The sequence below is a fragment of the Fusarium coffeatum genome, assembly GCF_003316985.1.
Source record: "Fusarium coffeatum strain FIESC_28 chromosome Unknown BRIP53273_contig_174, whole genome shotgun sequence".
Lineage (NCBI taxonomy): Eukaryota > Fungi > Ascomycota > Sordariomycetes > Hypocreales > Nectriaceae > Fusarium > Fusarium coffeatum.
In genome coordinates this window covers 74,065-100,627 of record NW_022157967.1, presented here as the reverse complement: position 1 = coordinate 100,627, position 26,563 = coordinate 74,065, and the positions used below count along the sequence as shown (strand labels likewise).

At 48.9% G+C, this 26,563-nt stretch overlaps 9 protein-coding genes across 9 annotated transcripts; 4 read left to right on the top strand and 5 right to left on the bottom strand.

Annotated features, from left to right (window-relative positions):
• Window positions 1-417: 417 nt before the first annotated feature.
• Window positions 418-2,243, top strand: FIESC28_07766 (uncharacterized protein; the record flags this gene model as incomplete). Its single annotated transcript, XM_031161906.1, has 2 exons — window positions 418-538; window positions 589-2,243. 2 exons carry the CDS (start codon window positions 418-420, stop codon window positions 2,241-2,243), a joined length of 1,776 nt encoding a protein of 591 aa, XP_031014022.1.
• Window positions 2,244-3,063: 820 nt separating this feature from the next.
• Window positions 3,064-4,755, bottom strand: FIESC28_07765 (uncharacterized protein; the record flags this gene model as incomplete). Its single annotated transcript, XM_031161905.1, has 5 exons — window positions 3,064-3,099; window positions 3,150-4,001; window positions 4,051-4,130; window positions 4,181-4,427; window positions 4,483-4,755. The coding sequence occupies 5 exons, from the start codon at window positions 4,753-4,755 to the stop codon at window positions 3,064-3,066; spliced, it is 1,488 nt and encodes a 495-aa protein (XP_031014021.1).
• Window positions 4,756-6,968: 2,213 nt separating this feature from the next.
• Window positions 6,969-8,394, bottom strand: FIESC28_07764 (uncharacterized protein; the record flags this gene model as incomplete). The annotated part of the gene is made up of 4 exons (XM_031161904.1): window positions 6,969-7,332; window positions 7,397-7,845; window positions 7,892-8,135; window positions 8,189-8,394. 4 exons carry the CDS (start codon window positions 8,392-8,394, stop codon window positions 6,969-6,971), a joined length of 1,263 nt encoding a protein of 420 aa, XP_031014020.1.
• A 1,112-nt stretch (window positions 8,395-9,506) lies between these two features.
• FIESC28_07763 (uncharacterized protein) lies at window positions 9,507-10,925 on the top strand (the record flags this gene model as incomplete). The annotated part of the gene is made up of 1 exon (XM_031161903.1): window positions 9,507-10,925. The coding sequence occupies one exon, from the start codon at window positions 9,507-9,509 to the stop codon at window positions 10,923-10,925; it is 1,419 nt and encodes a 472-aa protein (XP_031014019.1).
• Window positions 10,926-12,854: 1,929 nt separating this feature from the next.
• Window positions 12,855-14,935, top strand: FIESC28_07762 (uncharacterized protein; the record flags this gene model as incomplete). Its single annotated transcript, XM_031161902.1, has 2 exons — window positions 12,855-12,930; window positions 13,065-14,935. The coding sequence occupies 2 exons, from the start codon at window positions 12,855-12,857 to the stop codon at window positions 14,933-14,935; spliced, it is 1,947 nt and encodes a 648-aa protein (XP_031014018.1).
• Window positions 14,936-15,893: 958 nt separating this feature from the next.
• On the bottom strand, window positions 15,894-16,436 carry FIESC28_07761 (uncharacterized protein; the record flags this gene model as incomplete). The annotated part of the gene is made up of 2 exons (XM_031161901.1): window positions 15,894-16,308; window positions 16,360-16,436. 2 exons carry the CDS (start codon window positions 16,434-16,436, stop codon window positions 15,894-15,896), a joined length of 492 nt encoding a protein of 163 aa, XP_031014017.1.
• Window positions 16,437-17,652: 1,216 nt separating this feature from the next.
• Window positions 17,653-18,797, bottom strand: FIESC28_07760 (uncharacterized protein; the record flags this gene model as incomplete). Its single annotated transcript, XM_031161900.1, has 2 exons — window positions 17,653-18,700; window positions 18,757-18,797. The coding sequence occupies 2 exons, from the start codon at window positions 18,795-18,797 to the stop codon at window positions 17,653-17,655; spliced, it is 1,089 nt and encodes a 362-aa protein (XP_031014016.1).
• A 5,104-nt stretch (window positions 18,798-23,901) lies between these two features.
• Window positions 23,902-24,504, top strand: FIESC28_07759 (uncharacterized protein; the record flags this gene model as incomplete). Its single annotated transcript, XM_031161899.1, has 2 exons — window positions 23,902-24,124; window positions 24,182-24,504. 2 exons carry the CDS (start codon window positions 23,902-23,904, stop codon window positions 24,502-24,504), a joined length of 546 nt encoding a protein of 181 aa, XP_031014015.1.
• Window positions 24,505-25,305: 801 nt separating this feature from the next.
• On the bottom strand, window positions 25,306-26,301 carry FIESC28_07758 (uncharacterized protein; the record flags this gene model as incomplete). The annotated part of the gene is made up of 2 exons (XM_031161898.1): window positions 25,306-25,376; window positions 25,422-26,301. 2 exons carry the CDS (start codon window positions 26,299-26,301, stop codon window positions 25,306-25,308), a joined length of 951 nt encoding a protein of 316 aa, XP_031014014.1.
• Window positions 26,302-26,563: the final 262 nt, after the last annotated feature.

Sequence of the window (26,563 nt, the reverse complement as noted above, 5' to 3'; positions counted from 1 at the left end):
AGAAGAAATGTCCCCCAAGACTTAGGCTACAGAAATAAAGTAGCCTAAATGCTGGCCTAAGCTGGCATAAGGTGATCAAATTATTTCGTCTCTTATGCTCCGGGGGCCAATTCTTATGACACCCTGAGGCCTTGTTATGTCAACAACAGCTGAGATGAATGATTCGCCTTGGCTTCGTGCGATAAGCCAGTCACGTTGCCCACGTGCATCTTGGCGATCCTTTATCTCATGGAACCTTTGCACGACTAACAAGAGACCTGTCACAGGCGACGATCAGGCCTAGGAAAGCGTAAAAAAACATGACAGGGTTCCAATTGACGAGTTAAAGGGAGAAGAGTTGCACTCTAAATTAATTTTTGACATGTTCAACTTCTCTTCGCGATTCTGGGGCCATTTGCGCACTTTTGGGAAGCCATCATGAAGTCGTCAATTACTCTTACAGCGCTCGCCTTGACCGGCTCCGTTATCGCTGATGATGCCCTCTACAGCAAGCGATTGACCAAGCGCTTCGTCGACGATGACGGAAATTACAACATTTGTATGTCTCATTCTCCCACCGTGCGCTGTTCAGGTCGCTAACCCTTGTAGCCTTCTTCCATGTCAATGATGTCCACGCCCATCTCGACGAATTCGCAAAGTCAGGCACAGACTGCGTCGACCCCAAGAAGGGCTGCTTCGGCGGCTATGCGCGCATCAAGCACACAGTCGATGCTCTGCGAAAGGACCACCCGGACAACCTGTGGCTGAACGCCGGCGACGAGTTCCAAGGCACACTGTTCTACTCCTTCTACGGACCCTCTAAGATCGCAGAGACCCTGAATGAGCTCGACTTTGATGCCATGACGCTCGGAAACCACGAGTGGGATGGCGGTGATGAGGAGCTTGGCGAGTTTTTGCAGAACCTGACTTTCCCAGTCATTTCCTGCAATGTCAAGAGCGAGTACGAGGGACTGAACAAGACCATCAAGAACTATCAGATCTTTGAGGATCATGATTTGGCGGTTATTGGTGTGACTACTGATACTACGCCTGGAATCTCCAGCGTTGGAAACAAGACTACTTTCCTGGACCCCATCACTGAGGTGCAGAAGGCTGTCTGGGAAATTCGCAACAAGACCGAGATCAACCGCATTGTTGCGCTTACTCACCTTGGTATTGATGTGGACAAGGAGCTTGCTGCCAAGACCGAGGGTCTTTCTCTCATCATCGGAGGCCACAGCCATACTCCTCTTGGCAACATGAGCAACTCTGAGGGCGATTATCCCACAGTAGTTGACAACGTCAAGGGTGATGAAGTTTTCATTGTCACTGCTTATCGATGGGGCGAGTATCTCGGTTCTATTGATCTGACATTTGACAAGGATGGAAAGCCTCTTGCCTACCACGGTGCTCCTATCCACATGACCAACCAGACCGACATTGACGAGGATCTTCAGAAGAAGATTGAGTCTTGGAGAGGTCCCTTCGAGGAGTTCGCCGCTGAAGTAGTTGGATACACAAGCGAAGAGCTCGACCAGACCACATGCCAGGATGGAGACTGTCTCCTCGGACAAGTCATGGCTGACGCTATGCTCGAGTACCGTCTCAACCAAAGCACCTCCGACGACGACAAGCCCAGCTTCGCCTTCATCAACGCCGGCGGAGTCCGTGCTACCATCGACGAGGGCAACATCACTCGCGGCGAAGTCCTAACATCTTTCCCATTCGGTAACGCTATCGTTGAGCTCACTTTTACCGGTTCCCAGATCAAGGGTATTTTCGAGGGTGCTGTAACAGGCATGAACCAGGACAACGACAAGGAAATCACCTCGTGGTTCCAGGTTTCCAAGGGCCTCAAGGTCGAGTACAACCCCGACAACAAGAACGGCTCTAAGCTGGTCAACTTGACGCTCGACGGTGAATCTTTCGAGGACAAGACCGAGTACCGCGTTGTCACTCTTGACTTCTTGGCTGGTGGCGGTGATAACTTTTTCAGCATCGAGGACAAGAACGCCGCTACTCTTGACACCCAAGATGAGGTACTTATCGGTTATTTCGATGCGCACAACCCTCTTAACCCCAAGTTGGAGAAGCGTGTTGTCGAGACAAATGGAACTAGCAGCGAGGATTCTGATTCGGAAGAGGCCAAGGGCAAGGGAGGTGACGGAAGCTCAGAAGAAACTGTCGAGAATGCTGCTAGCGGTATGCGAGTTTCGCTCTTTGCTGCTATGTTTGGTGTTGCGATCACTATGTTGATGATGTAAATATGTGAAAACAAGCAATTCTTATTTAGATAGATAGATAGATGGCTTACAGCGCAAGATGAAATGATAGGCCCTTATTCTAATTCTCTGTTCGGACCGTGCTGTACAATGAATTGTTAGTATCTGCAGCGAACATGACCGTTAGTCTCCATCAGGAGCAATGACCAGCATTGTCGCAAGAGTCCAACCTTGTATCATCCACTGACCCTCAAACCCCGGATCAGCGTCTGATAGTTCAACGGGATTTCCTCCCTCTGCACCAGCAAACCCTCTTCAAGCCACTCTACCTCTCTGTTCTCAAGACGGCACTTCACTACCAGCACTGTAATAAAGATAATGGGCAGGAGTAGCCACAAGGTTAGCTCAACGGCAAGAATACACAGGTAAACTGGCACAGCGTAATCGGAAGGACTCATGTTCGCGACGAGGAATAGATTTTCAACTTTGGTTGAGGACCGTAATGCTGGAATACGCTGAGCTTTTGAGATAATGGCGAAGAAAGATTTTCTTTGTGCGGGTACGCGGGAGGCCAAGTGTTCGGGTGGGAGTGTACATTGTACGATGGTCATGGTTGGATGAACAAGACAAGAGACACGAAGCTGTCAAAGTAACACTATCCAGAATATGAGTCGGGAGGACGAACAGCGGTTGAGGTAACAGAAAGAGTGCTTTGTCTCTTATGAGCAACATGTCACCGAGATAAGTGCAAGGTTATCTGAGAGACAAAAGATGCAAACAATAGATGTTATTGGGCTACTGGAACAGATACACCTAACAACAGATCATCCTCATCATAACGCTCGACATATATTCATCCATCTTAGTAAGTGTAGCGGAAATCGGCAGTGGCATCGTCCTAAAGTTTGTCAGTGATGAGGTTATGTCAGCACGAGGGGGCTTACTCACATCATGAGCCTCCAGAATCTTCTCACCCCTGTCAGCCTGAGCATTCTTTCTCTTGAAGTCCAAATCAAGCAGGATAACAAGAATGGTAGTGACAAGACAGCAGGCAATGCAGGCCCACATGCCAGGCTTGTATCCCGTCATCTTATCCTGCTCACGGAACACCAAGCTACCAGCAATACCACCGAAACCTCCAAAGCCGACAAGGGTGGCACTGCAGAAAGCTCGCTTCCATTGGCCTCGGATGTTGTTGGCCTGGAATGACATGGCAGTTGGGATGTTGCTGTTGGCACCAGCAGTGACGAGGAAGACACCGAAGTAGCGAACGTTCGCGCTCTCAGCCCAGCCCATGATGGGAAGTCCGATGAGGCAGAGCAACATGTTGAAGAGAATGCAGGGACCTCGAACGTGGTACTTGTCACCAACCCAAGCAGTAGCGAACATGACGATACCGGCGAAGGCGTAAGGAGGAGCAACCAGACACTGAGCAGCTCCAACGCTGAAACCCATGTTTCCAACGAGAAGAATAGGCAGAGTATAAGCAAGGGCGTAGCTGATGGTGGTAGTGTCGAAGAAGATCATGGCGTAGGCCCAGACCTTCCAGTCTGCGCCGCCGCTAAGGAACTTGCCCAGCTGGAAGGGAGGCATTTCGGTATCACCACGATCACGGCTGATGCGATCGACGACCCATTGACGCTCGCGGGCACCGAGGAAAGACCATGTCTTGCGCTTCGAGTCGGGGAAATCAACGAGAAGCCAGTAACCGGCGATACCAAGGGCGATGGTCAAGGCACCTTCGATGATGAAGATCCAGCGCCAACCGGTGAGACCCTCACGACCGTTGAGCTGCATAAGCTGTGAAGTGTAAGCAAGGGCGGGATAGTGAGAGCGGGGTGAGACGTACACCGTAGGCGAGAATACCGGAGAAAGCTGAGGCAACGCAACCGAGGAGATAGAAGACCGAGTATCGCTTTCCAACCTCGTCTGGAATATTGGTCAGTGATTGAGCCTTGAGTGGCGAAAACTATACTCACATCGAGTGTACCATGTGCTGAGCAGGTAGACACAGCTGGGGAAGAAACCAGCCTCGAAGAAACCAAGAACCGCACGAAGAGCCGCAAGTTGAGGGAACTTCTCAACGAAACCCATGCCAACCATGACTCCTCCCCAGAGCATAGTGATGATAGCCAAGTGGAAACGGGGACCAATTCTGCGGATGAGGATAGTCGAGGGCGGTTGGAAGATGATGTATGGGATGAAGAAGACCAAGTTGGCAATGTTCTATTCATCAATTCGTCAGTGCAATTCATAATCACTCAAAACGGACAAGACTCACGTATCGAAAACCAGTGAGTTGAAGCTCAGCACTCATACCAGCAATGTTGGCAGCACTCATGTTGGTTCGATCCATAAGCGAAACACAGTACATGGCGCCGACAGTCACAACCAGACGACGATCAATGCGCTTGATGATGCTGCGCTGCTCCTGTTCGGTGAAGCCATGGTCGGCATCTATCTCGGAGCTGACCTTGCTGGGAGGATGGTCGAGATGCTTGTAATCCGAGTCGAGCTGCTTTTCAACAGCCTCATTATCGTGTGGTCTCTCCATGATTGCTCGTTGTCAAGAGCAGAAGAGTTTGTGAGTGAGGATGTTGAGGGTAGAGAGAAAGGGAAGAGTGAAAAAGTATGTGGGACAGAAAAATAGGATGAGGAAGGAGCGAGGATTATGAGTGAATCCTGTTACACAGCTTCCGAGAGGAGAATGTAGACTGTGCAGTGCAATGCAGAACACAACCCCCCTTTTGAGCAAAACTAAAAAAGAATAGGAAGGCAACCAGGTTTCACAGCAAGCTAGGCTATTCTCTGCTTTGCTTGTCTTGGTTTGTCTTTGTCTCTGTCTCCAGTTTATTTCGTCTCGTTGGGTCACGATCATCGCCTGTCTTTTATACACCAGGTTAGGTCTCCTCTCCAGACCAGTCTATAGAGACCCTGGTCCAACCTCTTCTCTTATCGACCAATCCAGCACAACAATACAAACTTACCTCGGGTGGCGGTCAATGCCAAGCAACAATCGTCAAACAATACACACCCCCTTGGAGTTAGGGCTTTGTCGTTTCCTTGGAGTCTTTTGCGTCAGTATCAGCACCTTAACCCATCTACGCTACGACTCTCCCCCGCAAGATCTACCGGCTACACTCTGACTCCACACGATGATGAGGCAAAAACCCGGGGTGTGGTCATGGACTAAGGCTCAACTTTGCGGGGTAGGAGAGAAACTCCAGCTCCTACGCCCGGAGGATTGCCTGTTTTGGGGCGAGTAGCGATGGTGGGCTTGTCATTAAGAGGAGCATGCAGTATCAGCAGACTCGATTTTTTGGAGTGCGGAATAAGAGAGGAGGCTTGCATAGTACAGTCTTGGCTTGGCTAAAGCTAAACAATCCTGCCCTGCCCTTGCTTCGATTCGATCTCGTCGAGATTAATTGATTTTGATTGCTTTTGTCTGTGCTGCATGGGCTGAGTCTAGAAGCGAGCATTGGCATTGTTTGCTGTAGTATTCAAGAACATGTAACCAACACACTCACTGTACAGTACAAAATAGTACAAAATGCTGTGTCAAGCCAATTTCCTTTTTGCTACATATTTCATGGGAAACACAGCAGATTGCTATCGACCTGATCTCACTTACACCAACAAGGCTCCCTAGTCAGTGACAAAAATACTAGACAAGGGCTGTAATAAAGACAGAAATAGATGGTCAGCTTACACTTCTTTTACCCCAGCACTTGCTCATCTATTTCATGCATCCTTGACGGAAAGTCATCTATTCTATCCTTCCAAGACCTTAGTCGCAAGCCACCTCCTGTTCAATCTGTCTAGAGGCCTTCCAACCGGCTAGTAGCCTACCAATCTCATTCCGTCCCAAACAGCCACACCACGATATCTCGTGTGAATCCTAATGCTAATGCTAATGCTAATTCTTAGGGCAGTTCTCATTCATTTCCATCTCTCTTAGTCTCCCTCCCCCGCGTTTCTTCTCCACCCCCGCATCATCTGTCTATATCCCGAACCAATAACGGCTCATAGAGCGACCTTGGATGCCGAGGCTCTCACTTAATTCCCAACCCTTGACAGAAAACGACTAGACCAAAAGCGCCAATTCAAGATGCTAAAGTTGACAGCCCTAGCTTCTCGTTGGACCAACTGCGAACTACGCTAATTTATGGTTGTTTGGACTCAAGGTTGGTGGCTTGGTCTGGGCTAACTGAGCTGTTACAACTTACCGCCAGGAAGGCATTGCAGCAACACCGCATGGCATGGCAAACAACCCAAACCAAAGCATTGTCGACTCTTTGTGGTAATTCTTGCGGATCTTTAGCTTTCGAGGTCGGCACGCGCCGAGGCACTTTACCCGTCAATCATTCTTCATCGAAAAGGTCCAAAACGGTCATTCAAAGCTACTGTACTAATTCTTCTCATACGCGCGTTCTAACGTTAACTAAGACATGTCATTCACCTCGCCGCTTTCGGATACTGTCCGAATCCTTACACCGTCGACTCATCATGTCGCCTCTTCCCATGGATGCCTTCTTTCCAAGCAGAATGCGCCTCGGTACCTCCTCGACGCTGCAACAGAACGAAACCATCAATCCAAAACGAGGACAAGTCACATATTTACCGAAATATCCATGTACATTGCCCGTTTACCTGTAGGGATTTGTGTAACCTTGAAACCGTCAATACCTAACGCGCCACGTCCTGGTTCCATCCATCCCCTAAGTCTCAGTCACTCAATTCCTCCCGGACCTCGGCTTCTTCATTCTCCTATCGAAATACCGTGGTCATGGTCGTAAATGTCTTTTTGATGTTGTGCCAAATCAGTGCAGCTGTACCAACAACGGCAAAGATTTGAAGAATTTCCCATGGCTGACGTGTCTTGACCTCGGTCTCGATGTAGTCGACCTTACTGCCTACCATGCGGGGAAATCGACCAGTCGCCATATACTCCTCCATCAACGTATCCTTCTTATACCACTCCTCGCGAAGCCAGAGGTCGAAAGCCTTGGGGTCTTCAAGGGGAATATCGCTCACTCGGAAACGGCGCCAATGAAAGTTGACCGACTTGGGAGGGCGTCCTTGGAAGTATGTGCTGACAAGGCCAAAGTACTCTTCACCGAATCCACCTCGCCTACATTCGTCGGTCAGTCGAGAGTTTTCATGTTGTGTAACAGGGGCTTCAGGTTACGACTTACGGGATTCCCTCATACGCGACTGTACAATCGTAGACGTAGTCGATACTTCCCTTCAGCTCGTTCAGACAGAAGAACATACCCGTACTTCGTGGAAGCAAGACATGCTCGGGGTCCTTGAGATCGCTCTTGGCAGCCCAGCCAGCAGACTTTCTGCGCCCGTTATTTGAAAGATTGGTGCCTTCTGGGAACAAAAGCAGCCACATGGGATCCATATAAGATCTTCCATTGGGATCAACCTTGCGCTGCTTCAACTTGTTGAGACGATAAGCCATCCTGGGTGCATCGGAGGCCATTTTTCTCGACATGAAAATGAAACTATAGAACTGCATACCCAAGCCGACAAGTGGGATGCGCTTGAGTGACTCCTTGAGAATGATGTAGATATGTCCATGCATGCTTGGAGAGTTGGCATATGCAATCCACCAAAGATAAAGCCAGTCAGTGTAAATCTGTAACCGTCAGTACATGTCTGTCGACCGAGTTGTATCCTCGTACCTGATGATTGGCGATTAGGATCAAGCGCTCAGGGAACTCGAACTGCACTCCCCCATCGGACCGCAACTTAATCTGCCCAGCGACCGACTCGTCACCGCTCACTCGTATCGTTGTCGGGCCCCAGATTTGGGTCATGAGAGTTATGGTAAGACCAAAGGAGCGCTTCGTCATGGCCATCCAAGCGTAGTACCAGTCACGGTTGACAAAGTACAGCGGCGCCCCGATGAGCTGGGTAAGGAAGATGCTGCGACTATATTAGTCATGATGCGGTTGATGAATGGCACTTGGATCCCATACACTACAAGGCATGAGTTGAAGTAGAGGGCAAAACAAGAGCCGCGGATGATTTGCATAAAAGCTCCATAGCTCTCTTTTCCAGATGGATGCTCTTCCTTTGGCAGCTTGCTTCTCTGTTTGGTCAACTCCTCCTCGGTAATTCCAGCGAGAACTTCTGGTGCTGGGAGCGCCGTCTCTGGCGGGTCAATGTTTTTGGTGTCAGCCATGGCGGCGTCTATTGCTCAATTCTGTTGTTTATCTCGATTGATGTATTGCGTCTGAGGTCTCACAGCAAACAAACAAACAAACAAACCAGACAAACAAACCAGACAAAAATGGCGCTCTCAGGACTGTTATAACTCGTGCCTGCCTCGTTAATGGATGTCGCCTAGTAGCTGAGTGAAGACGAGGGGTCGCGTGGCACAGTCCAAAGTGATAGCAAGAGCCAGCCTCAAGGCAGCTGACGAACGAGTGTCGCAAATCTACTAAAGCTCGAGTCCAAGGTGAAGAAGAAGATGTAAAAGAAAACCTTCAAGGCTGCGAGACATTCCACACGAGCATGTGATCAAAGTTTAGGCATGAGCTAATTGCTACTGTAGCTTTGTACCTACATAAACTAAAGAGTGCCTGCCTGTAGTGTCATCAGGCGGATACGTCGGAGCTGGAGGGCTGAGGTCCTATGACGCCTTCCTCAAGGCGGCGGGGGCAGGGAGCATGGGGCGCTCGCTCTGAGTACCGACGCGATCTGGCCAATCAGGAGCTCAGTATATGAGATCTCACAGCTGTTGGATCTACATTCTACAGAAGCCTCAGCGTGTCAGAAGAATTGGCTCCTAGAGATATAAGAGGCGAAATACTTTGGTCACTTTACAACAGCTTAGAGTAGCTCTTAGGTTAATTTATTTTGATAGCCTAAGCCTTAGAGGACAATTCTTCTGTCATCCACCTGAGAAGCTATCGCGGGGTTCAATAAGACACTCTGCAGGTCATACACATAATACAGCTGATCGGGTCTTTATCTTTAAGGCTACATACAAGGTTTGAGTCAACTTTCAAGGGTCCAGATACCGTGATTCAGTCCCTTGGAAACCCTTCAAGGCTAAAATCACCATCATTCTTTCAAGATATCCTGGAGTTCAGAGAGGCAGGCGGTGAAAAAACAGCCCACCTCTACATCTTTAGCTTGATGGATTCTGCCAAAGCCGTCGCAAACCCGCAACTCGAGCTAGTCTGCTAGTGACGAGGATAGCTCCCCGTCTTCGGCGTCATCCATAGTCAAATTTAATCAGCCTGGACAGACAGCTTTTTCCTTTACAAGCTATGCTATATCATCTGTGCCATGTCTAGGAGATCTCTTCTAAGAGGCCTGGTGCTCATTGAGCACAGACTTCCTCAACGAACAACACGTCCGCTCATTGTTCGACCATCAACCTCCACTTCCATACCACGAACATGCCGTCTTCTATCAACAACATCCACCCGTCAAAGCGCCGAGATTCGCAGCATCGCAGAATTGCCTGATAGATCGAACCCACGATATCTCCAAAGTACAAAGCCCGGATCATCTCTTCTATCCTTAAACTGGACCAAGCCTCCAAGCAACCTTCTCATCATCCACAAGCTGTACTCAGAAGCAGTTGTCGACGCGGTTGTCAAGTTTTCCAACCACCTTCGCAATGAGTACCCAGAAGTCAATATTGTCTTCGAACCGCGCATCGCCGACTCCCTAAAGGATCGCCTCGACTTTCCCATCTTCACTTCAGACTCCCAATCGAACATGGCTGATAAAATTGACGTCATTGCAACGTTTGGAGGAGACGGCACAGTTCTTCGAGCCGCCAGTCTGTACAAACTCCATGGTTCTGTTCCTCCAATTCTATCATTCAATATGGGAACATTAGGATTCCTAGGCGAGTGGGACTTCAGGGAATACAAACGGGCTTGGAGAGAGACATTCATGAGTGGTAGTGATGTTGCTATGCGCGAGGCCAACTTCCCTAGGGGCGATTGGGATAAGACAACCCCAGTGGCCTATGCAGCATGGGATAGGCACAAGGGGAAGAGCATGGGAGCTCATCGAGCTTCCAAGGTGCTGCTGCGCCATCGCATCAAGGCTGATGTGTATGATCCCTCGGGAAACAACATCAATCATTGGCTGTCAGATACTTTATCAAGCGAGACGAAGTTGGGGGCAAAGGCATTGGCTATTCCCGAAGAGCCTTCCCCATCGTTGCGAGCTATCAACGAAATATCGGTGCATCGAGGGTCTCATCCTCATTTGGCCATCATCGATATCTACCAGAACGGGCATTTTCTTACCGAAACAACAGCTGACGGCATCCTGATCAGTACACCGACAGGTTCAACGGCTTACAGTTTGAGTGCAGGTGGTCCCATAGTCCACCCGCTTGTCAAGTCCCTTCTTATCACACCCATCAGTCCTTGCAGTCTTAGCTTTCGGTCCCTCGTGCTTCCACTGGACACCAAGGTCACTTTGCGGATGAGCCGGAAGAATCGTGGCCGTGAGCTTGACCTCAGCATCGATGGCAAACGATGTGCTGGCGTTTCCCCAGGGACTGAAATCCGAGTAGAAGGCGAATTTGTTGGACGCGCTGGCCCCGGTGAGGAGTGGCACGGCGGTGTGCCATGCATGATCAGGACTGAAGATGACGACCCTTGGGTCGGTGGTTTGACTGGCCTCCTCAAGTTTAACAGCACTTTTGGACGAGAACCTCCTGGGGATGAGTTCTCCGACTAAGGCCATTTACGAGATACGTTGATGACAATGTATGCACATCTAGACTACTGCGGTATTTGATACCCATGCCTTGAGCCGATTGGAATGTTACAAGTAGCCTTAGACATGACATTCAAGGACAGAAGATGACAATCTATCCAGGGCTGAACATCATATCCAATTGAAGGAAAACGGCGCGCGCGCTCTAAAGATGCATAAGCGGAATAGATCTACCCAAATCTCCGGATCGGCCGAAAGACACTGATACCATGGGATTGTCCGCGGACATGGGTTAAGCTAAAATTATGATGTGGTAAGCGTTCCTGAACCAGTCAACACGAGAGATTACTCGTTTTGGCGGTAAATGGTGATCCACGATGGATGCATGCCCGCTGACAGATGGATCATGGCAGTGCATAAACTTATCCACAGCGTATGATGAGATTATCTTTGGTTCCTTCGCTCTTCAACTGAGCCACCTGTCAGCCCCGAAAACAAACCGCGGACCACAAAGACATTTGCCTTACTTGATACAATCGTATCTAAGCGCCCTTGAGGATGGAGGAGAATCCCTTTGTCCAGATCGCATGACAGACAGACGTCACAAAGGGCGCCAAGGTGTCTTGGCTCTGAAATATGAGCTTGGGTATTCCCTTTAATTTCTCAGGGCAGGGGTCATGCGAAAGCATTCGAGATTGGCTGGGCATTTGGTCTTTGGTGCTTCTAGCGGTGGACCCCGGGGATTTTTGCGATCAGCTTTGATCGGCTAGTGTTTGATGTCCATTGAAATGTCGTTTGGTGTGTTCTGTTTTGCTGATCTTAATACTCAGCCTTTGACGATCTCGCTATATCTTGCCGTGATATCCAGAATAGGGGATTTGTGGATGAGGTGAGGTCATTCCATCCCATGGCTCGACATCATTATCCCTTATTCATGATGGTCCCAGGACTGGGTGGATGGATGCAGCGGGTGTCAGTGTGTACCTGGAACAGCCTCGAGGCTTGTGAGTGGCTGGTATTGCATGCAGGGGATTGTCGGGTCCCGTAGCGTCCTGTAACTGTCACCTAGAAATTGAATGTCACATGAATGGGACCGAGAAAAAGGATCAATACCATACGCGTATTGTGTGCGATGAATCGAATCTCAACGCTCAATTGCAGTACGCATAAACGGTTCCACTGGGTTTAGAACGATAACCGTTCTCGCTGTGATGTACCATGCAGCAACTCTAAATTAGAACAGCCATGTCACACAGCCTATGTCATTACATCTGACCGATACAGCTCAGAGAGGCGGCGCAGGGCTGGGCACATCTTGGCATGGAGGCAGAGGGACTTTGGATGGATTTTGACGCCTGTAAGAAAATGGTGCACTTGGCGGCTGATGACAAGAGGAAATGGAATGGAAAAATAAGAGACAAGCTTGTCCAGTCTGACTATATCAATGATACCTGAAGAACCAGTTGCCTCCTTCAACTAATATATTTTCCCCTTGCTCGGTCTAAAAGTGACAGAAAGGACGGACCCAAAAGCACGGATCAAACCGTTTAGACGACAATTCGATACGATACTCCCAATCAAAGCACCACCCCACATTGAATCCTTCCCTCTTACAAACAACTTTTCGACCTTTCTTGTGCTTCTTCAATTCTGTTTTATTATTCCCTTGCCTTAGCCTTCGTTTCATCTGTCTTCCAAGGGCATTTTCTTTTCTACTTCTCGTTTCATATATATCGTTTCTTGCATTCGGACAATTGTCATTCACCAACATCGAAACATCACCCCTTACTGTAACTTATTCCAATCAATTCCGCCGATCGCATAACCGTTTTCGATCCAATTTATCGATACCGACGACTGCTCACTTCCATTCCTTCCGGCGCCTTTGGAGCTCTTGATAGCTTCCACTCTTGTTATCGCTCATTTGCCTTGCCCGAGGCCACACTCAACATGGCCATCTCTACGGGCCTCGCCCTTTTGCTGGCTGCCGGCGCCGCCCTGCAACCTGTCGCGGCCAGCCCTACCAGTAAGTTGCGACCGTTTTGCGATCGCGCGCACTCTTCTTATGACTGGCTTCTACGGTGCATGAGGCTGGTGTGGCGTGATTGAACTTACTAAACTCTGGTTCTTGAACGAAGACTAATTGTGCTCCAATCGCAGTTGACGACGCCTTGGTCGCAATCTCCAACTCAGACTTCACTCCTCAATCCGTATCAAAACGAGGTACTCCCCAGGCTCCCGACGGTTATGTCCCCGGCAAAGTCGATTGCCCGAACACACGCCCAACTATTCGAAATGGCTCCTCCATCTCGAGCATGGAGCGCGACTGGATCCCCAAGCGCCGAAATGAGACCATCTCTCCTATCCGAGATCTTTTGAAGCGTATTGCAATTCCCGATTTCGACAGCGAGGCGTATCTTAAGGATGTCGAGACCAATGCTACAGCTCTGCCAAACATCGGTCTTGCCGTCTCTGGAGGCGGTTACCGTGCTATGTTGTGCGGTGCTGGTGCGCTGGCAGCTTGGGATATTCGATCGGATGGTAGTGACAAGGAAGGAAACCTCGGCGGTCTTCTGCAGAGTGCGACATACCTCTCAGGTCTTTCTGGTGGTGGATGGCTTGTGGGTAGCTTGATGATGAACAACTTCACCTCTGTGCAAGAAAGTGTGCAATACCCTGGTCTTTGGCAGCTGGAGAAGTCCATCCTCGAGGGTCCCGAGCGATACTCGCTGATTCAATACTATAATACCATTTTCGACGCCGTTTCAGATAAGAAGGATGCCGGTTACGAACGATCTCTTACCGATTACTGGGGTCGCATGCTCTCATATCAGCTCATCAACGCAACAGATGGTGGTCCTTCATACACCTGGTCCTCCATCGCCGACGACCCTGGCTTTTCCGAGGGCAAGGCTCCCATGCCCCTAATTGTTGCTGATGGTCGTGCACCTAACGAGCAGATCATCGCCTTGAACGCGACCAACTTCGAGTTTACTCCCTGGGAACTAGGATCTTACGACCCCGTTCTTGAAGGCTTCGTTCCTCTCAAGTATGTTGGTTCTGAATTCGACAAGGGAAAGCTGCCCAAGGACAAGTCTTGTATCGCTGGATTCGACAACGCCGGCTTCGTCATGGGAACTTCTAGCAGTCTCTTCAACCAGATCGTCCTTTACCTCAACGAGGACGACAGCAACTACGTCCCTGATGGTGTTCCTGACATCGCTATCGAGGCCGTATCCGCTGTCTTCAATGCTATCGGCTCCGAGAACAATGATATCGCTGATTGGACTCCTAACCCCTTCTATGGCTGGAACCCCGAGGAGAACTTGAGCGCCAAATCTGAGCGTCTCACTCTCGTCGATGGTGGTGAGGATCTTCAAAACATTCCTTACTACCCTCACCTCCGAAAGGACCGCGAGGTCGACGTTGTCTTCTCTTTCGATTCCTCAGCCGACACCGAGTTTGCCTGGCCCGACGGTGCATCTCCTATCGCTACCTACGAGCGCTCTCTTACCGACATCGCAAAGGGCTCATCCTTCCCTCCCGTACCTGGAAAGAACACCTTCCAGAATTTGGGTTTCAACAGTCGTCCAACCTTCTTTGGCTGCAACGCCACCAACATGACTGAGCCTACTCCCCTCATCGTCTATATCCCCAACTACCCCTACGTCTACTCCTCCAACATCTCCACTTTCCAGATGAGCATCAACTCCTCCGAGCTCTCCGCCATCATTGAAAACGGGTACGCCGTCGCCACTCAGCTCAACGGCACTCGCGACAAGGACTGGTCTTACTGCGTGGGTTGCGCCATGCTTTCACGCAGCTTCGACCGCACAAACACCACCGTGCCCGATAAGTGTCAGGAGTGCTTCACAAACTACTGCTGGAACGGTACCATCGATGATAGCGACCCTGGTATTTATGACCCCGAGTTCATCGGCGACGTGATTGCGCTTGAGAGTTCCGCGACAAAGATGGCCAGTAGTGCCTTCGTTGCTCTCGCAGCCATTGCGGGATTCATTCTCATTTAAAGCAAAAAAGAAAAAGATGAAAATATTGCATATAGGAGAGAGATCGTATTTATATCACTTATCGGAGTTGTTTATTTTTGAAGCAGGGTTCTTAAGCAATTGCATTGAGGGGGGGATATATCCCGGTTAGATAGACGATGAGTCTGAGGCTCGTCTTTTTCTTGTTATACTTGAATCGGAAGGGTTGCACGGTTTGCTCTTTAGGATACCTACTCTACTATTATGGTCAATCTAAATGATTTCGCACCCAATGCCTTCATAAGTACTCTGTACCTGAACTCGTCATCCTGGTGCTCATATGTGCTATTCAGATCGAAAACCTTTGTCAGCGAGCTTTTTGGGTCATGACAACATTCGATATTGGTATATTTTCTTGTCTAGGTATATCTCGAATCAACTACTTTTAGCGACTGTCTTCCCAACCTCATCCATACCCACTATATGCCGCTTGGCAGAGCCAGTCCTTGTTCACGACAGTAACACTCCCGTTCTACCACCGGCTGCTCTAAGCCGACATTACGGTAAACCTCCTCATACCCGATCTTGTACCCATGCTCCCGATAATCAATCTTTAGCACGTTGTTGTTCCTGTCCCTCCATCTAGTACCTTTTCGACTCTGCAACAGCGCGTCGATCTCTCGTGCAATACCCAGTGTCCATGCATAAGTGTTCATTCGCCGAAAAGTCTTCCATAGCCGAGAGATCTCGCCAAGTATCGTCAGTCCAGCCGCGCTTACAAAGGCAACGAATAGCCACGGGAGTATTTTTTGAGTCATGCTCAAAGAATCCCAGTCGAAGTCAAGCATAAACGGAACCATAAAACACATCCCACATCCAATAACGCTGAAGAGTTTCAAAAACCCTACAGGTATCACATCGTCGTAACTATAGATTAGACTCTCGCGGCCTGACAAGGCCATGACGTCGATATTTTCACCTGCTATGGTGAGAAACGCAGCTACTGTGGGGAGGAGAGCAACCTACGGACGATGGGAGATCTGGCATTATCCAGTTGGTGGTCATCAATCAAGTTTTCAAGAATCTGGCGGATGCTTGTGATGATCTGTTGAGTAACTAGAGGCGAGAACTTGGTTTTTGGACGTGAGTTGCGACATTCCATCTCAAGTTGCAATGAGAAGGCCTCGAAGAAATGGACGTGTTCGGCATTTGAGTTGTCGTTAACAGAAGATTCAGGGGTCAACTCTGTGTGCTGCGACGAATTCTGTGGCAGGGACTCATCCTGTTGAACAGAGTATAGCTCCTCGAGCTGGCGTGCAGCTTCTACACAATAGCTGTCCACGTCTACGGAGAGCTTTCCGCTTTCTTCTCTCACCAGACAGACGGGATACGCGGTTAACAAAGCGAGGCATTTGCTGCAATGGTCAGTCGCCAAGAGGCTCGAGGTAGGTAGGACAGCAACTTACAATATGCGAAGCCGCAGTGTCTTCTGTCGCATGTTGTAATCCTTTGAAGCATCACCAATATTCGTGCTTTTGAGCATAGATGTGGCTATGGTGGTGATCGTGTGTCCTATACGTTCCATTACGATTCGCGCTCCTCGTAATCTAGTCAATCTTAGCATGTATTCCGACTCGGTTTGTTGAAATACGAGGGCCGTACGAACGTCATAAGACCTTGAGCCATGGAGAAGGCTGAGCCGACTATACAAATTTCGAGGAAGAACGGGCGTGACTGGGAGAAAATGGTCCCAGTCTGAGAATCATGTTGTTTCCAAATAGACCGTCTGCGTCCGTCCACGTTAACCCCAGCGTCACTGCCGTCTAATGAAGATCTGCGTATGAGAGCTTTATCCGAATTAGGCTCAACAGCAGAGGTCTTGAAAGGCCAGCAGTTGATCAAAACCGTGGTGGCAATAATAGTCCAGACCAACATTATGAGAAAGCGACGCAGCCAACGTCTAACATACCGAGTATCCCTGTGGATCATTGTGATATATTTGTTCTTCTTGTTCTCTAAGTCGCAAAGCTTCCTCTCTATCCGATATTCCTCGTGGTAGTGCGCATATTTCATGCAAAGTTGGGTAAAAGCTTCAGGCCATAGGCACAAGATCCGATGAGCGATGCTAGACTCTTGACTCTTTCGATCTGTCTGTTGAGGACATGGAGATGCTGGCGGTGTAGATCCCCGCGAGTGGTGTCCCTTTTCCACATCATCTGAGCCCGAGGAATGATACTGGCAGGAAATAGCTTCGACGGGCGGGTTAGCGCGCCGGGGAGAAGAGGTAGGCGACACCGATGTTAACGGTAGTGATGGTGGTACAAACGATGGTGATGAAGAGTTGTCTCTTGGGGAGAATAGTCTCGGCGGGTATCTGGGTAGGTTTGATTGGTTTCTGCTCATTGTACGCGAGACTAGTTGTAAGTTTAATGAAAGGCGTTGTATTGTTCTGTAGAAAATGCTCGTTGAATTATGCGAACTCACGGGGTGATCAAGTGTTGATGACCAAAACGGAAGCGGGAAGATGAATACCAAGTCTGAAGCCTGAAGATTGTAGCGCGGAGATTCTTTCTCTGAGGCATTGGAACGGCGTCATGCAGAAGTTATTCTTCATCCAGGTGGTGCGAGGAAGGAACGACGAACAATTTGCGGAGACTTTTCTCCGCGGTGACAAGAAAATGGAAGGCACGGAGTGTTCCCATGATTGACCGATTCCAAACTTTTCCCTTCATTCAATCATTAAAGCTATACTTGATACTCTAAGCAAAAGTAACATCCTTTCCAGACTTGGCACTCTCAAAAACACCCTCGATGATTTGCAAAACATCTCGAGCCTCGCTGGCTTTGACAGGCACATCCTCCTCCTTTCCACTCTCAACAGCCTTGGCGAGCTGGGAGTAGAAGGCCTTGTAAGTGGGAACCTCAATCGAAGAGAGCGGTTGCTCCTTGGCCTTCTCGTTCTCATCAACGACAATCAGCTTGTATCGCGCAGGATCCTCCTTTCCGAAACTCTCGTTGGTAGCCTTGGTACCAGCCTTGAGGGCATCCTCTTGAGTGTCGAGACCGAGCTTGCGGAAGCTACCCTTTGTACCACGGACCCAGAAGCGAGGCTGCTCAAGCTCGGCGCTCAGAACGCTGATGCGGATGTTGACGAGAAGACCATCGGGGTAGGTCAACTCGGCTGAGACACCATCGGGGTTCTCAAAGTCGAACTTGCCGGTGCGCTGAGAAAGGAGACGGCCGTGGACGGACTGGGGCTTACCGAACAGGACATAGGCCTGATCGATGAGGTGAGTTCCCAAGTCATAGAGAGCGCTGCCGCCCTGAGAGAGAGGCAGGTCCAGCTTCCAGTTCTTGGAGGGGACCATTCGGTAGCGATCGAAGTGGTTGTCGAACTGGAAGATACGGCCCAAAGTACCCTCAGAAATGAGCTTTTTAAGAGTGACAAAGTCCGAGTCCCATCGTCGGTTCTGGTACACGATGAGGAGCTTGTCGTTCTGCTTGGCAATCTCAATAAGCTTATCAGCTTCAGCAGAGGTAGGCACGAAGGGCTTCTCGGTCAAGACATGCTTTCCGGCCTCAAGGGCAGCCTTTGTGAGTTCAAAGTGGTTGCCGGGAGGAGTGCTGATAACGATCAGGTCGACATCAGAATCGGCAAAGAGATCCTTGTAGTCTGTGTAGTGCTTGAGATCGGGATAGTCGGCAGGCGCAGAGTTTCCCTCCTTGGGCGATCGCTGGACGATGGCGTGCAGCTTGAGTTGAGGAGTCTGAGTGATGAAGGGGATGTGAAAGATTTTGGCGGACATGCTATTCGTGTCAGCTCATGAAGTCATGAGATATCCTGCTCGGTGAGGTGAACTTACCCATATCCCACGATACCCACGTTGAAAGTCTTTCCGCTCATTTTGGATGTCTTTGAATAAGTTGTTTAAAGATTATAAAGGAGAGTACGGGTGGAAGTCTTCACTTTATAAGTCATCGTCGAAGAGAAAAGAGTTAGACAGTATCATTCACATGAACCATTTCCCCAAACTACGATTCCGTCATGGTGCGGAGTCATTCCCCACGGATGCCTCGCCATTCTTGGAGACTCCGGAGGGGATTGAGTGTCATGATTGGTTCATGAGCTCAAAATAGAGTGGATTTGACCGAAAAGTCGGGGAGGCTCAAGAGAAAGTGAGAAGGTCCAAGCGAGAGAGCCTCAACGACTTAGTCAAGTTTTGATGTCTTTTGGGTGATTTCAAAGCATTGAAAGACTTTCAATATGAGATATTTGCAAGATCGAAATGACAAGAAGAATTTGTTTCTTTAGCTAAGAAAATTGGCGTGTTGCGGAGGTTCCGTTTTGGGAATAACACCTCAAAGCCGTCAAGTGAGGATTGTTGTACAACTGCGGAACCATCCATATCACACGATAAGCTTATGTTTATCGATACGACAGGTTGATATGTCCCTCGGAGCTGTGGTGGGTTCAAACGCCAATGATTTCGGCTCCGTGGCCGGACATCTTTGTCTCGCGCGCTCTGGAGTGGGTCACGGACGTTGATCAAGCCTGCCGGAGCCCGCACCGCAAGCCGAGCGAAGATTCCGTTCTTGTTCAATATCAATATACAAGTTGGAAGGATTATCTGGTTAACCGTAGAGTATCCGAATTCAATGACATTGGAGAATACAATTACAGATACATGGTATCCAACAAAACACCCCAACTTACCCTATTGCTCAGCGAGGCGCCTTTACTTGGACTTTCTTATCATCAAAAGGGAAGCACCTCTACGTCTCGCTATTATATGCTACCGGGTAAGAGGCGAATCACAGACATACGAATCTTGAGGAAATGTCCTTTCGCTACACTCGGCAATACGAGTTTGAACAACTGAATATTAGACCTTGTCTAAAAGTGCTTGTTGCTTGATTTCAACACAAACATATCACTTTTCCAAAAGTATTGAAAGTCTCACTCCGTCAGAGCTTTCATGAAAAACAAACTATACCATGCGCTCCTATATTCTTGCTTCGATTCTTCGGCCATTATAGGTGATTGTCGAATAGATGGTTCATTATGATACCGTGACAACACTTTGCGATCATGGCTATCAACGGGATGACTTGACAGGGGGTCACAGGCTTGAGAGAGGAATTTCGGGGGAGTTTTGATGCTTTGTTAACAGAAGCATGGGGAGGCCTTAAAGGAGATGGACCATTTTGGGCTCTTGATGGTGATGGATCTACAGAGTTTTGCGCGACACTTTTTCGATTTACCACTTCTGCTCTGATGTACTCTGCATGCTATGTTGGATCATGTGTGCTAAATATCCCGAACTCCTACTTTATGAGTGATTGCACGGCAGTACACTGTGGTTGATGGCCATGCGGATAGGGTTTATGGGAAATACTTTCCGGACTACGATATATGGCAGTGAGTCTCTTGACCAGTTAGCAAAATGTCGACTGTCTGCTCCGGGGATCAGGGAGAGTGTTGAGATTTGTTGGGCAAAAGATAATCTGACATGAGAGCCAATGATGATAGACAAGATGTTCTGGCACTACTACTGAAGAAAGAAGCAACCTCAATAATCTCGAGACTCACAATATATGCCATAGACCTAAGAGCCGATATCCATTTAACCCTTTTGCGGCTATAATACCGCATGGAGGTACCCATCCGGTTCTCTGAACAATACTATCTAGTTGCTTCTTGGAGTTTTGCGCAACTATAGCAGGGTGAATGTATAGGTTGACCTTGGCTTTTCGCACTATCCGAGTATGCCAGTTTCTCATTGTCGAGTAGCCTTGATTCACGAACCTGTGATACTGGTATATTGCGTGCGCCCAGAGATATCTCCAGCCAAGCTCAAGCATCTCATCTAGCATATGTAACCAAGTCAAACTGCAATCAAGAGATCTTGCTTATACCAAGTTTCATCGAGCGTTCTCGAACAGGGGCACATCGCCAAACTCGACGTCACTCTTGATCTTGGTAAAAAGAAAACCGTTGAAGCTAACTGAAGTGAATCTTGGAATGGCTGCAATGACGTTGGTTACAACGGTTGAGCGCCAAGGCACAGGGGTTCAACGTGTGGGTTGGAATAGAGTCGTGATGATTGGTGGTAATTTCAGGGTCGACAGATCAAGGAATCATGTTACTGTTACTACGATTGACGAGAAGGTTCGAGGGTATACTCGTGTAAACTATACCATGAGAACATAGGATTGTAGAGAATGGAAGTTGAATGCATATCCCATCATATGCTTCGCCCTCCAGCCTCGGTCTAGCAACTCTCCAGCCTTCTCTTCACCCCAGGTCGGAAATTCCCCGTGTCTCAAAATCACGAATGGTGCGGCATCCACGAACTCAGAGTGTGTGGCAACGTAACGCGGCCCTGCATGCAAACTCGAGCTGAGATGGTTGCATTTTCATTATGTACTGTACTGTGCTACGCAATGAGGCTATTTTAATAAATGCAGACCAGGGCAGAAAATTTGACATGACGGCAAAGTGACTCTGCTGCGCCAGTCAAATGCATGCCGTACCTAGAAATAAAAGCTCATCTCGGAGTCTTTTTCTTTTCAGGCTGTATGGGTGTGGTATATAATTGACTATTATTATGTATAAGGATATACACTTGCATAAAAAATAGATCTCTTCGTAAAGGTTCCCCATGCATGTCAGCTCATTCATAAACACCATGGATATATCACAGCTTTTGATCAGTAGTGTAACGGTTTATTCTTTGTTTTTCTGAGTAAAAAAGCAAAGAAAAGAAACCCTGCTTCGCTAGTCGAGTTTGCCAAGTCGGTAACAGCGGATAGGCGATGCGATTGAGGGCCCCTTGTCGTATCCCTTGTGTATCCATCAGTCGATTGATTCAAAGATCCATACAGGAAGAGTCCGAGTTTCTAGCTCAGACCATGCGATCGAGACAAGGCAAACGGTGCCGCAGGACATGTGGGTTCCTTTCCCATGTGAGTCCTCGGCGTGGCGGTCGGTCGAGAACAGGGCATGAAAAGAGTGAGAGTGCATTTGTCCATGGTAGGAAGGTCAGTCAAGTCTCGATCCTTGTTCGTTGACAGCCTTTATTCCCGTTGTGGGCGTTACTGGGCAGAGACAAGGCAGGGATTCAGCAGGATGTCATGCGGGGGAAGAGGTTGGCGCCATCACTGAAGGGGTGTAGCCTATAGCTTCCATGCCCGGGAACTCTTCAGTAGAGCTTCTGTTTTGTTTTCAGGTTACGGCAATTGAATAGAGAAGGAAGAGAGGTTGGTAAACACAGTCGAGTATCAACATGTTTCAGACCCTTTGGCCTCTAACCAACTCAATTGTCTACTCTTGGGGAACGTTAAGCCAAGAATTGGCAACGTTTCTTGTTTTTCTGTTCCTGCATTTCTAATTTTCCATTTCTGTAGCTGTAGTTGTAGTGGTTGGTCACTAAAGCCTGCCACACCAAACCTTGAACAGCCTGTTTTTCCAGGCTCTATCATCGGCCTTGCCGCTCAAGTCAGGTTTAGTCTACCCTAGCTGAATGAAGGACAGTCAATCGGCCCTCGGGTACTCGTCCAGCATGTGACCCTCCCAAGTTGAATAGTGATGTACAGTGATTGACCACTGTAATTACGGCACTTCTTTGGAAGATTCTGCAGTGGCCATAATCTAAAATAGCGTCGATTCTTGAATTTCCTACATACCCGCGATAACATGCGATAGCTTCTTATTTACTGCGGGTTTGCCAAGTATTCAAATTAATACTGAACCACTTTTCCCCGGAAGATCCATTTAGCGATGAAACTTGAGTCCATATCTGTATCCGTACAGTAAACCATTATTAATCCTCAGGGAAAGGGGATGCACTGCTCATTATCCGGCTACAAGTGGACCAGCATTCTCCATAATCTCCATATTGACATCTAAAAAGCATTCATTACTCGGGAAGGGCCATAGCGATACAAACCATCTCCTCTTAGCTTCAGGTTGGACGGAGATTTCTTTGACTAAATGGGGAAAGGGTCGACTTTTCTTGACTGGTATGCCACTAGACCCCTGATCTAAACTGCTCAAGTGGACGGACAAGTACTGTACTTGTGGACATCATCAGGTGAATGGAGGCCTATCTACTTGTTTCTACTCGTCTTTTCTTAGCAGGACCAAGTACCAATCTATCTATTTTCTTTCTAAATAACCCCTTTCCTCTATCTCCATGTTCCTGATCTAGTTTCTTCAGTATCCACGATTGGAAAGGCTAGTAGATCAGTCAGTCATAGCAATCGTACGTGAGTAATGTAATGAGGACCTTCTTGGTTTGACCTCATATCCGCTACACCCTGTAGTAATAGAGTTTTTGTACAGTACAGTACAGTACTGCATTGTAGACTCTCCGCATTCTCTCGCCCCCAGACTTGACTTATTATCCCCCTCGTCGATCTACTCGGCTGTGTGTGTCGAATTCGGTAACCGGCCCCGTTGGGCCTCGTTCTCCAACGACATAACATGTACCATGCAATACCATCCAGGAAACTCAATATGTAGGTAACATTTGGGCCTTTTGTCCAACCACCCCCTCGTCACTTAATTCCCCTGCCACGACTCTCAGACCTCATTGGTTCAGGTCCCTCAAAACTAGCCTGGCCCGGCTCGTCGCGAATGCAGTCCGACCACCAACTTGTACTCCACACACACTTCTGTCTAGTTGTTGGCTAAGGAATAGTGTTGTACTCGACCTCGACTCGAGAACCAAGTCCAAGAACAAGACTTCCAGATGCAATTGTAGCTGCACCTAAGAGGCTGGAGCTTCTCCGTTCCATGGAAACCGTCCGACGGCAACCCTGGTTCGAGCTATTGACTCTGAATACATAAAGCCTCATCCTCATCCTCCTTCAAACCTCTCTTTCTTTCCTCCTCATCCACTCGCTTCCATTGGACCATCAACTTCAACTTTTGCCTTGCCTCTTTACACTCGTTGCCTCGCTCAACACACCAACAAGTTCAACAAGACTTAATCAACATATTCAAAATGAAGTACTCCGTCGCTTTCGTCGCTCTCGCCGCCGCCGCTGCCCAGGCTCAGTCGCTCGCCGACGTCCCCAAGTGCGCTATTCCTTGCCTTGACAAGGCTATCGAGAGCAAGACCAAGTGTGAGACCACCGACCTCGCCTGCATCTGCGAGAGCTTCGACGAGGTCCGCTCTTCCGCTACCTCTTGTGTCATTGACGAGTGTGGCTCCGACGTTGCCATCAGTAAGTTTCACTCTTCGTATCTTCGACTGTGGTTACCATATACTAACCAATCTACAGACGAGGTCCTCCCCGCCACTGAGGGTCTCTGCAAGGACCCCCCCAAGAAGGAGGAGTCCGCCAAGGAGGAGACCACCTCCGTCAAGGTCGTCGTCTCTACCTCCGTCGAGGCCGTTGAGACCACCGCCGCCGCTACCACCACCGTCGCTCCCGTTGTCCCTACCACCATGGTCGAGGAGACTCACAGCACCCCCATGGCCACTCCCACCAAGGGCAGCGACGGTCAGGAGCCCGCTCCCACAGAGGTTGGCCAGAACAGCGCCTCCGGCATCAAGGGTCTCGGTGCCCTCGCCATGGCTGCTTTCGCCGCCCTTGCTCTGTAAAGAGTTTGATTCATCAGCCAGTCATTTATGGAAGCCCATTCCCCTAGTAGTTGGTGAAACGAACGGGATAAGAGGCATTGCAATGAGTTGAAAGTAGGATATGGGATATGTATATGAGAATTGGGAAAGCTATCAGCATTCGATTCACAGGTTAATAGTAATGGTCCTTGACCACCAGAACATAGGCGAATATACCAGTGATAATTACCTCAATTTCTTTCGGTCTCTTCATCAACATCGTGAATAAACAACACCCACAAAGTGCCTGATCGTAGATCGCGATCACACCACTTGGATCGAGCTGCACTGTCATCGGCCGAGAAACCCAGTCACTCAATGCTTACTCGCACCACTCACCCACGTTACCCCTTCTCCAGGCGGCTAGCCTCCCTCCAGTGGTCGACGTCTGTCCGTATTAGGTGCAGTTCCCTTTCTGGACCACATCCCGAAGGGCTTCTTTGTCTAGCTCAACAGACCTGCCAAGAGGCCAGAATCCTTACGCGTCCTCGATCTTCTTTTGGTGCGGTGCGGGGGAGCCGGTAAGCGATGTTACCCTGAAAATAGACCAGGGGTGCAAGACGGAAGCATTCTGTGGCTGAAAGATACTTTATATCGTGATCCAATGAAAGACGGTTTGTTATGCTTAACTTGGTGCCATGTGTCTTGTATTCATGGTCAGCTTCGTATATGCAATCATAGTCCAATGCTCACAGTACACGTCTAAATATTGATGATTGTCTTTGCTTCAATAACATTTCATGAGGCTTGAAAGTCATGTTTTCACCAAGAGACACTCGTCTCTCATTCGCTTCTGTGTCCTTCGATCTCCTCAACCCATTCGCATACCCTTCTCGCAACCTCCAGACTCGCATCTGAACTCGTTAGCAAACATCGAAAATTCGGGAGATTCCACTTACCTTCTCTCGTGCAAAATGCATGTGGAATATCACCATCATCAACCAGAATTCTGGCCACCTGTCCCCTTCGCTCCATAATGTCTTTCTTCTCATTGTCGTTAACCCAATGATCCTTCTTCGCATAGAACAAGAAGAACCGCGGCACTCCGTTCTCTTGTCCGGATGTAGCCCAAAGCTCTTCACTCCATTTCTCCTCGCTGATCACCTCCAGCTCGTCCAGCCCCAGATGCACAGATTGCAACACACCATCTCTGCTCTTCAGCCATCGCGCCGTGACGTCCGCGCTTGCAGGTGTGAAGCCCAGCAGGCGTTGCACAATCCACGTCACGGTTGCGACGCTTAGTAACCCGAACAGTAGACGCGCGAGTAGCGATGCTACACTGTCAAGAAACGGGATGATGCGACCCAGCAATACGAATTGCACGCCATTGGAGGAGCGAGCCAGGTGCGTCAGTGTTGGAAATAGCAAAAATCCATGGCGTAGCTTGAGATGTGGCGCTCTTTGGGGATCTTTCATATGTCGATGGAAAATCTCGACCGCGATGTATGTCCCGACAGAGTGGCCCATAAGTATCACAAAGTCATATGCCTCTCCCTTTGCCGCGATCTTGTCGTACATACCCTCGACCTGCCCGTCAAGATCCCAGGGTTTGTTACTCGAACTGAATGGCGTATGGTCGTCATCGCTGAATCCCAACAAGTTGGTGCCATATATGTCGTACGCGGTGTTGGTCTCAATTTTGTCCAACAAGCCACGTAGATTGCTGAGGAAGTCGGTGTAGTACTCGATAAGACCTGGGTTACCACAAAGGTAATAAATGAGGGCCTTGCTTTTACTTCCTTGAGAACGCTCCGACGGAAGCCATATTTGAGGAACCATGATGTGCTGTTAGTATGTGAGTGTGAAACTGAAGTTTTAGCGAAGGAGATATGAGCGTTGGTGGATGCAATTGCGTAGTTAGGATCCGAGCTACCCGGTAGAACAGAGACCATTGCGCAATAGGCAACCATCTAGGTGAACCGACTCGATCAGTCGCAGAGCCCAAATCTGACAAGGATTTGGGCTTTACAATATAGCCATACACTTGATTACGTGCTACGATGGTTACTGGTCGAGCTTCATATGGGTGCAGCAAACGTGC